Source organism: Astatotilapia calliptera, chromosome 22 (genome assembly GCF_900246225.1).
Source record: "Astatotilapia calliptera chromosome 22, fAstCal1.2, whole genome shotgun sequence".
NCBI classification, from domain to species: Eukaryota; Metazoa; Chordata; class Actinopteri; order Cichliformes; family Cichlidae; genus Astatotilapia; species Astatotilapia calliptera.
The window spans coordinates 9,157,380-9,168,031 of record NC_039322.1 but is presented as its reverse complement, the minus strand read 5'-3'; the positions used below and the strand labels follow the sequence as shown (position 1 = coordinate 9,168,031).

Below are 10,652 nucleotides of genomic sequence, written 5' to 3'. Positions count from 1 at the left end.
TTGTTTTCAGCCTATCGTAGCGCCAAACGTCAGTGTTTACATCAAGAGAACGGAAGTGGTTCAGGCAACATGGTAGAAATGTGATGTTCTGTAGCTGCGGGAAGAATCATTTAAAAGTCATTTTTCATAAAGTCGCCTTCATGGAAAATAAGACATAAAGCTGACTTAATGTATTTCGTGTTTTTCCCTTTGAACACCTAAGTACTGAAATCGTTTGCTGAAATGTCCACGCTTGCGGTAGCTACGCTTCATCAGGCTCTGAGGAAAAGCTTCGCGACACTTGAAAGCAACCAAAAAGTATGGAAGAGTGTTTTAGCCGAGTGCAGCCCTCTGATGGTGTCTCTCGGGAATTTGGCGGAGCAGTCGAGAGCACTGTCCAACGTGCAGATCTCCAACACACCGCTCAGAGGTTTTCCTGACCTGGAGGAGAGACTCCGCTTTAAGCTCCTTGAAGCAACGGATATAGTGCTGGGAAAACTCAACGAGAAGATGTGAGTAAATCGGCTATTATATCTGATGAGGATGCTGCGTTATTGGTATTCACATCCAACTATGTATGTTTGATCGGACAGGAGTACAGCTACATCCTTTTTAGTAATAAAGATCAGTTTATTTTTTTAGTAAGTAAATGGATCTTTGGAGAAGAACCTTATTAGTACCAGTTTGCAGAAGCTGCTCAGAGTATGCTTAAAGTATATATTATACTATAATTTTTATCTCACCCTCCCTTCTTTCCTTTCCTCTTTCTTTCAGGTCTTCCCTCCAGTCTGCGAGGGATGCTATCAGTAACCAGGTTGCTTCAATCCTTCATCTGTACGAGCAGAACGCACACAGTTTAGATCTGCTTGCAGTAACTGAGGGATCAACCACCACCCCGTCGGTTGCTGACATGCTCGAGTGGCTTCAGGATGCTGAGCGTCACTATCGGCAACAGTATCCTTTTCTCTCTTCAGTTTTGGATGTTTATGTTATATACTGGTATTTTTTTCCCCTCAACTCTTGTGTTCAGATTCCTGAGGAGGAAAACTCTGCTTCAAACACTGAGAGCAGATGACCTCTCTCTTCTGGAATCTGCTCCCCAAAGGTGGAACTCATTGGAGTCTCCCAGTGCTGAGGACCACATCACAGGTAAAATGTATATGACTAGTATGTCTGTGAAGGTTCTCAGTTATCCACTTCATTGTAGTCTAAGTAGCTTGGAAAGAAAAGCATCTGGACTTCTTTAAGTTGCTTTGCCCCTCTTTGGGGGGATACTCCCACTGGGTTTAAATCTGGGACTCTCCACCATTTGACCCTTAGAACTGAAGAAGCTTCTCGGATGAGAGGTGAAACGTCTTCAAGCAACTTAACTTTTCTTTCTAAGCTCCTTAGATTATATGACCTGTACTTCACTATACCATTCAGTTCACATCTGTAATTAATGCTGTATAATGGACTAGTTCTTTCAACATAGAAAGAAGCTGAAGATGTTTATAAATGTACTTAAATCCAGAACAACACAAGTACTGACAGACTGTCGTCTAGCATATATCTAAAGTCATGTAAAGATTTGAAAACAATAGATTAGAAAACAACTGTAAAAACATAATTCGGGAAATATTATATCACGGCTTTAAACTTAAACTTTTTTCCCGTTACACTACAGGGCGTCTTTAAATATTCTTTTTCTGTCACGTATAATCAATCATAAAGGGACCTACCTTTATGGCCAGTATTCATAACACTTTTAAAATTCAGCTCAAGTAGCAAAATTTAACTTGATATAATTTCACTTTTAATAATTGAGTACACATTGGCCAGAGACCAGTGCTCTGATGGATCTAGAAGTGACTGTTATTTATTAAACGAATTATCTTTCTCTCTTTTCTTTTCAGATACACTTTGCAAAGTGTCTTTCTTTGTGGAGTCGCAGTGAAGATTGTTAAGGACTTACCTAATCGTGAATATAACTGCATTTTAATGAAGACAATGAGAAGAAAGAGATCCACAAGAATGACTGAATCTAACTCCACATTGACTTGAACTGATGCACACAAACGTCGCTTGGAGGACAATGGTGCAGTGAAAGCTCCTGGTTCAAACCTCCTGGTTAACTGTTGGTTTTTGTGTGGAGCTTGCATGTTATTCCTGAGCCTGCAGGGGTTCCATTGGCTTCTTCCCACAGTCCAAAAACACAAACTTGTATGTAAATTGGATGCCTGGATGTGAAAGTATAAATAGTTCTGTCTTCCCTGATGAACTGTTAAGCCCAGATAGGATCAGCAATTAAAAATGGATGAGTGGACTTAAACTGCTTCTAGATCTATTTTGAAGGGAAACCAGGGTGGCCTAAAAACTACAAATAAGTATTTACAAATAATGGGGCCAATGTAAAATATTGATTTATCTTGAATTCAGTTTGGATGGATTGAAATGTTTAATCCAGTACGTATGAGAATTTTGAGCACAAGTGAAATTAAATGTATTGATTGAACAGAAATTCTTGGTGTGTGTGTGTGCTGTTTTATTAGCTACAAAACTAGCAGTGTAAAAGAGACTCAAGAGCAGAATAATATCAAGTATAACAAAATGTACAGTGGGGCAAAAAAGTATTTAGTCAGCCACCGATTGTGCAAGTTCCCCCACTTAAAATGATGACAGAGGTCAGTAATTTGCACCAGAGGTACACTTCAACTGTGAGAGACAGAATGTGAAAAAAAATCCATGAATTCACATGGTAGGATTTGTAAAGAACTTATTCGTAAATTAGGGTGGAAAATAAGTATTTGGTCACCACAAACAAGGAAAATCTCTGGCTCTCACAGACCTGTAATGTCTTCTGTAAGAAGCTTTTCTGTCCCCCACTCGTTACCTGTATGAATGGCACCTGTTTGAACTCATCATCTGTATAAAAGACACCTGTCCACAGCCTCAAACAGTCAGACTCCAAACTCCGCCATGGCCAAGACCAAAGAGCTTTCGAAGGACACCAGGAAAAGTATTGTAGACCTGCACCAGACTGGGAAGAGTGAATCTACAATAGGCAAGCAGCTTGGTGTGAAAAAATCAACTGGGAGCAATCATCAGAAAATGGAAGACATACAAGACCACTGATAATCTCCCTCGATCTGGGGCTCCACGCAAGATCTCATCCCGTGGGGTCAAATCTAACTAAATTAAACCATATCCCACTTTTAAAGAAGGTAGAAGATGATCTGGCTAGATGGAAATGTCTACCCATATCACTCATGGGAAGGGTTGCCGCTATAAAAATGATGGTCTTACCAAAAATAAATTATTTATTCTCAATGATCCCAACTAAACCGCCACAAGATTGGTTCAGATCTCTAGATTCATGTATGTCCAAATTCCTTTGGAAAAATAAACCCCCACGTATAAGCTTAAAAACACTACAAAAGACCAAGGATAAAGGAGGACTAGAACTGCCTAACTTTCAGCACTACTTCTTAGCCAACAGGCTTCAGTTTATCTCAGGATGGCTAAAACATACCCTCTTAGATGAACCTTGGCTAGATGTAGAACAAGCACTTTGCAATAATCTAGAGATCTCAGACCTACCATTTATCAGCTCAAACATCCAACGACATGAATGCTTTAAAAGCATCAACATCAGCTCTTCTCTGACAGCATGGTGGGAGTTTCTAAAATTGACGGCGTCTTCATTAATCCCATGCAAACGTACACCTATCTGGAACAACCCTGACATATTACAAAACAATAATATGATAAACTTTTCAGATTGGAGTGGTAAAGGAATCAAATATTTAGAACATATACTAGAAGGAACAGAATTTATTTCATTTGACGAACTAGTTACACAATATGGGATCAACAAGAAAAGATTTTTAGAATATCAACAAATTAAATCCATAGTAAAAAAGAAATTTAAACCAGGTCAAGTTGAACTACAAACCCCACCAAGTGTGTTTCAATTTCTTACTCTTAAAACCCCCAAATTACTATCCAAAATATACAGAATGCTTTCTAAAACAGATGAATCAATATCACTTCCTATTGCAAAATGGGAAGCGGATTTATCAGTTAACTTAGACCTAAACTTCTGGTCTCAGATTTGCTTAAAAACCTTTCATCTAATTAGAAATCCCAGTCTTCAATTAATTCAATACAAAATATTACATAGAGTGCACTATACAGGTCATCGGATGTTCAAGATGGGCTTTACGTCTACCAACAACTGCTCACACTGCCAAACCAATTCACCGGACAATTATATCCACGCTCTTTGGTTCTGTCCACCAGTTCAGAAGTTTTGGCGCGAGATATGTGAAGACTTATCGAAGTGTCTGAAATGTAACATTCCAACTTCCCCCTTAGTGTGTTTGTTGGGCAGCTTAGATAATGTCACTTCAGAAAAGAATATAGCCCATATGGTTTTCACTGCCCTATGCATAGCCAAGAAAACAGTCCTCATGAACTGGAAAAATAAAAATAATCTTAATTCTAACCAATATAGAAATTATCTATTAGATTACATTAGTCTTGATACAGCCTCTGCCACCACATCAGATCAATTGCTCTGGGCTCCTTTGATCAGCTCCATCACCTAGTGGGGGTGGGGGGTCATAGTTTAGTCCCGCCTTCACTGTTGTGATTGGTGTGGGGGTAGGGACAGGCTTAGGGCGTCGGGGGGTTCCCCGGAGGCATCTTCCTTGGGGGGCTCAACCCGGGGTAGCGGTCATGTCCGGTTAGGGACTCTGTTGGCTCTCAGGTGACTGTTTCCTCGCAGCTGCGTGCAGCGGGGCTAGGGGAGGGTCTGTGCTGACGGACGTGGGTTACTGACCTGGTAGCCTGGCTGCCCCTGGGTGGGTCCGGGATGGGCGTGAGGTTCTGGGGGCGCTCCGTCTCTGGGCTGGGGCCCGGGCCGGGCCTCGGGGGCTTGGGTCCTGGTTGGTGTGTTGCCGGGGTTGTGGGCGGGTGGGTGCATGGGGGCCCACCCCTGGAGCAGGGTGCCGCCGGTGCATCGAGCCACCTGGGGGGCTCTTCAACTGGTGGGGGAGATTGTCACATCTTGCAGGAGCTTTCCTCTCCTCGGGAGCTCTCTCTGCAGGAGGGGGAGATACAGGAGAGGTGGAGGAAGATCTCAGCCTGGGTGTTTATTGTCTTATGTAGTCTGGAAGATGAGTGGATGGTGGGGTGGGTGCAGTTTTCTCTGTGGTGGGGTTGGGTGGACTGTCCCGGGCTCTGTGGGGCCGGGAGGCGCTGCTGCACTGGGCCCCGGTCTGGATGGGCCTGGGCCCCCTTTCCCTGGCGGGTCGCGGAGTATGGGGGTGCCTACTGGGGTCAGCGGGGGAGCTGGCCCCAGGGAGGGGTCACTTGCCCCTCCCTTCCTTCCCTCCCCATCTCCAGCTGCCTCCCTCTTCCCGCTCCACCACAACCACCCACACATGCAGGACCTTGGAGTAGGGGTATGTCACCAGGGTGCAGAGGAGGCTACCCCCCCCCCCCCCCCCCCGTCCCCTTCTGGCTGCCTCTGCCTCAATTTTATCCCACAACTTAGACATTCACATTACTCACACTCTCATTACACATACATATAGGATCTTGGGGGTGGGCACGATACACGGAATCCAAAGTACCATCAGGGTGTACACCCCACCCCTGACGTCGTTGCCCACCTCTCAAGGTTAAATACACGTAGACATTGAGGGCTAGCAGGAGGGCCTATGCGCTTACCTGCTGCTCTCTGGCAGGTAGCTCCATGCCCTCCTGGGTTTTAAATGCACCTTAGAACACACATGCATCAACACTACAATGAGCGGGTGGAGGGAGGTTTGGAGTCTTCTCTCACCCCCGTTCTCTGCGACCTGCTGGAGCGGGGGGGCTAGGAGGAGGAGTTGGCCGTCCGACTGCGGTCTGGAGTGTGGGGCCTCCCTGCTGCTGCGGAGTCGGGGTGGTCTGCCTCCCCCCACCGCAGGGAAAAGGGTAACACCACCTGGGTCTGGGTGCAGTTCCCCCTCCAGGGGTAAGGGTACCTAGACCCGGTTTGTAGAGTACGCTTGGGGAGTGTGATCGTGTGTACAGCGTCTCTTTATGTCTGTCTCCACGTTGGTTGAGTGTGGAGTAAGTGCATATGAGAGCATGAGGGTGGGAATGGATGTTTGTATATGTGTGTGCCTGTATGTCTGTGTCTATATGTCAGGTTGGATGTCAGGCGCCACCTCTCTGGGGACATCTCAGGCCCTCCAAGGTTTGGAGGCCTATCTCTCCCTACCACCACTTCCCCTGCCAGTGGCGGACTCCCTCAGGTGTCGGTGCGTTGGTGGTTCTTTGTGTCCGGGGATGGGCGTCCAGGTACACACCGGCGGCCGCTTATCGGGGCCTGGAGCCTGGGGCTCGCTCGGGCCACTTCGGAGGCGGGGTGCCCCCGGCCTCTCGGCCTGGGGCTCGGTCACTCAGGCACGGCTGGCTGCCGGCGGAGCTCACGGGCGCGTCACTGCAACTCCCCCTGGCTTCTGCTCCGCGGCTGCTGAGTGAGCCCTCATCTGGGACTCTCCTCAGCTCTTTCTGGGACAGTGGCGCGGCTGCCCCTCTGTTGGTCTTCCTTGGTCTCTTGTGTTCTGGGGGCCTCTGGATGTCTGGAGTTTTGATCTCCTCCATACCTGCTTCATGCCCTGGAGGACGGGGCTGTGGCCCCCCCACACCCTCTAGCAGATCATTACATGAAGGAACCTTTTAAAAAAACAAGCGCGTCCATGCTCACAGGTGTACACACGGGTGATCACACCCACAAACTACACCCTTTTTGGCTCCTACCTCAAAGCACACTGTGTTCTGTTGATCTTATGTGCTGCACAATAATGTTTAACATTTAGTATTTACTGTCATATTCCCATATATCATTGTGATGTTGTTTATTCTTTTACTCTTGTTCTCTTCTGCTTGTTTTCTTTTTTCTTTCTCAGCAGGTGATCCAGGTGATTGATATATGCATTTTTTATTTCTTTTTTTTTTCTGCTCATTCTGTTGGTTTTTGTCTTTTGCCCTTCTCCCCCGTCCCTCTTCTCAGCTGTTTCTCTTTCCCTCTTTCTTTCTCCCCTTCTTTCCCCCAGTGAAGTCTGTCCCGTATTCAGTAAGTGAAAATAAAATAAACAATAAAAGGTGAATCAAATGGACCATTATGGCAAGGCTGGGATGGTCAATTTGGTAAAGTAAATCCGTTGGGCATCTTTCTTTGCCTTTAGACAACAATTCTGATGGCAAAAGAGCCAAACGGGACAGGCAAAAAAAAAAAAGAAAAAAAAAGAGAGAAGTAAAAAAGCGCAGACAGCATAGGATCAGTGAAACCATCGTATTGTTACACATATATAAGTTAGGTCCTGTGATGAAGTCTGTTTAAAATCTTAATGATGATGGGTGTTAGAGTGAGCGAACCCTGGATAATCCTCCTTTTTGTTTGGAAAGATGACCAAAATTTACTAAAATAACTTCATGTTATTTGACATGAAACTCATGACTAAACCAGTAAAGTCATCTGGAGCATAATTACTGAGGTCAGAAAGCAAAATAAATTATAAAACCAGACGTCTTTTGGCAACCACAGGAGTCGCCTCCTGCAGGCCACCCCGCTTTGGCTTCAGTTTTCAGACCCAGAGACTATGGCCATCTTTTATACAGTGTATGTAAAGAACAGAGTGAAAAAAATGTTTAGAAAATGGTAGTGAGAGCAGGCAAAGTACATGGGTAACAGTGCTGATGAAAAGGGAGGAGGTGGAACCAATGGCTGCTCTGTTAAAGATAATAAATTTGCACTGAGAGTGACAAAGACTGACAGGATTAGGAATGAGTACATCAGAGAGAAAGCTCAGAGATGGACAATATGCCCCAAACCTAGCTTCAGGTGAAACATTACCTTAAAAGGGACAGCAAACCTCCCTAGACCTCTGATCTCTGAGTAGTATAATTCATTTTGATGTTATTAGGTTACTAAGTTGATACTTTGTTAACTCAGTAGACATTTTTTTGTAACTTAATAAATAGGGTGTTACAAGTTCACAGAAAGCTTTATTTATTGTAGAACATAGCTTGTGTACTGCTAAGTTAAAATGGGAGAAGTGTATCATTTATCAAACCTTTTTAACAAGACTGTTTTAGGGATTTATAATCAAGTATATGTGTTGTTCTTATTAGGATTTCGCCTACTTCAGTATCAGTTTAAATGTATTACTAAGACATACACAGAAAGAGAGAAAAAAAAGAGAAGAAAAGAAAGAAAAAGGAAAAAAAGAAAAAAGAAAAAGAAAAGAAAAAAATGTACAGGTATGTATTTTCTGCATCACCAAATTAATACATGTACATTTCCATGAGTATATAACACTTAATTTAGTGGTTTTAGTGAGGTACGGCTTAACAACTTACACATATTAAAAAGTATTCTCCTAGAAACTTAAAACGTAGTCTAATTTAAAGCTGAGCAAAAACATGATACTTTCTTTTACTTCATTACTGTACTTAAGTAGAACTTTGAGGCATCTGTACTTTTCTTACAACTTTTTACTTTTACTCACTACATTTTTAAACATATATTTTTGAATTTGGATTAACGGATCTGACGGGAGTTATTATTTCACAGTATTTCATCATCTAGCTAGCCCTACAGAAAACAAGCAGGTAATTTTAAATTAAGAGTTTCTATCAGCTCAGCTCAGCTCACTCAACCGTTTGTGTCTCCAGTTTGTGGCACAGTGTGTTGCTAGCTAAAGGTCCAGCTACTGTATTTGATGGAGAGAAAAGAAAGAAAGCTAATTTCGCTCAGAGATGGATAAAGGTAAGAAAGACGACACGAGAGGAAGAAAAGAGGTTAGAGTTAAAGGTAAGGAATGCTCAGTGGGGTCTGCTACACTGGAAATGTAAAGCTTGCATGTAAGTCCTCGTGTTTTTAAATCAGATATTGGGTCTGTACATGCGGCATTGTGTGTTTTTCGTATTGTGAAACATGCTGCAAAACAAAACGGAGGTAGACTGTGTTATTTAAGGCTCAGTCAGCTTTGCATAAGAATAGCTGGTAGAAATATTCCTCAAGGAGCTTTTTTTACCTTTTTACTTTAAATACATTTCAGAGCTGGTACTTTTTCACTTTTAGAAGTTTAATTGGTGCTTCAACTTTTACAGGAGTTTTTTTTTTTTCAACACTAGTAGGTGTACTTCTACTTAAATACAGAATGTCTGTACTTTTTTTGGGTTTGTCATATGCATGTCGACAGAGTGACCCTAAATAGAACAAAAGTCCAGCACACACAAAGAAAAGCAACTACTTCAAAATACTTTAAGCACACTTTGCCAGATTTTTTTTTTTAATTTCACAATTTTCTGACTTAAGTAATCACTGCAATCTTCAAAACACAAGCCATCATTAAAGCCATCATCAAGTCATACTGTTACAGCAAAGACTAAAGGCTTTCTTCAGGCACTGCTATGACTCAGAGAACAGAAAACATCAAATCTCAACGTACTGAAGACAAACATGACAAAGAGATATACAAAATACGTATTCATAAATATATGTTTGAATTTATACCTTAAAATTCATGATCTTTGTACCATTTTTAAGAGTATCAGCTCTTCTGTCCTTCTTCCTTTCCTACACATACTCCTTCAGTGGTAAATTATTAGAAGTGATAGGCTTTGGGAAATCTGGTGCTGTAGCAGGTGAATTTGCAAAACTCCGCCCTATGTAGCCCCTCCGGTACCTGCCTCCCCTCTCCATGAGCGGGCAGGTGCTGCTCAACACAGCTCCGCTGATCATGAGAATAACCGCAGCCGCCCAGCCCAAATAAATAGCCTGGCCCAGCTCTCTTTTGTACATCACAGGCACGTTGGGGTTGTAGAAATCCTGGATGACTGTATTGGCAGTCCAGGAAACTGGAATTAATACGCACAGGCCTGTCAAAATGAAGAGAACTCCACCTGAGAGCGCTATACCCGCCTTGGCCTGGCGATCGTCCCCGGCACAAGTGGTGCACTTCATGCCGCAGCAGGACACTGTGCAGGAGAGCCAGCCCATGAAGATGGCCAGACACATAAGAGCACGGGCTGCCTGGATGTCGGGAGGCAAAGCCAGCATGGAGTCATAAGTCTTACACTGCATGTGACCCGTGGTCTGGTAGATGCAGTTCATCCAGATCCCTTCCCACTTGATCTCTGAGGTCAGGATGTTGCTGCCTATGAAGGCTGAGACCTTCCACTGAGGCAAGGCTGTGACAGCGATCGCCATGATCCAGCCGGTCACCGCACAGGTGAAGCTGATCAGCTGCATCCCGGTGTTCACCATGATGAAAAAACTGGATGTGAAGCTATTTCTTAATGTTTAATTTGTTCTCTGTCTTTAGCTTCTTTGACAAGATCTTTTCCTTATTATCAGTCTTCCAAGTTGTTTTTTATTTAAGTGTTCTTCTCTTTTCCTTTTGTTGTTTGGCCAAGCGTCTTATGGTCTTTGCCCTAATGTCACTTTGTCAAAGTCATGTTCTTCTCTTTTTCTTTTCCTTCTCAACATCTGCTCACAGTTTCCACTTCCACGCGTCTCAGTGCGCTGCGTTATCCAGAAGTAATCGCTTGCTTTCCCTCAACAGACACCCAGCTTTTCAGGGGATCAGAGGCTCGCGCACTTTCTCCTCCTTTTCAAGTTTGAGTCGGTG

At 43.7% G+C, this 10,652-nt stretch overlaps 2 protein-coding genes across 2 annotated transcripts; one reads left to right on the top strand and one right to left on the bottom strand.

Moving 5' to 3' along the window:
- The first annotated feature begins 47 nt into the window (after positions 1 to 47).
- On the top strand, positions 48 to 2,479 carry airim (AFG2 interacting ribosome maturation factor). Its single transcript, XM_026157007.1, has 4 exons — positions 48 to 491; positions 754 to 933; positions 1,010 to 1,128; positions 1,875 to 2,479. The coding sequence occupies exons 1-4, from the start codon at positions 223 to 225 to the stop codon at positions 1,913 to 1,915; spliced, it is 609 nt and encodes a 202-aa protein (XP_026012792.1). The 5' UTR covers positions 48 to 222; the 3' UTR covers positions 1,916 to 2,479.
- Positions 2,480 to 9,564: 7,085 nt separating this feature from the next.
- On the bottom strand, positions 9,565 to 10,288 carry cldn35 (claudin 35). The gene has a single exon (XM_026156310.1). It carries the CDS (start codon positions 10,286 to 10,288, stop codon positions 9,599 to 9,601), a length of 690 nt encoding a protein of 229 aa, XP_026012095.1. The 3' UTR covers positions 9,565 to 9,598.
- Positions 10,289 to 10,652: the final 364 nt, after the last annotated feature.

Excerpts from the sequence above, each read along its gene's own strand:
- airim (XM_026157007.1), top strand. The coding sequence starts at position 223 with ATGTCCACGCTTGCGGTAGCTACGCTTCATCAGGCTCTGAGGAAAAGC. Across the intron at positions 934-1,009 it reads GAGCGTCACTATCGGCAACA|ATTCCTGAGGAGGAAAACTC; the intron begins GTATCCTTTTCT and ends TCTTGTGTTCAG. Across the intron at positions 1,129-1,874 it reads TGCTGAGGACCACATCACAG|ATACACTTTGCAAAGTGTCT; the intron begins GTAAAATGTATA and ends TTTTCTTTTCAG.
- cldn35 (XM_026156310.1), bottom strand. The coding sequence starts at position 10,288 with ATGGTGAACACCGGGATGCAGCTGATCAGCTTCACCTGTGCGGTGACC.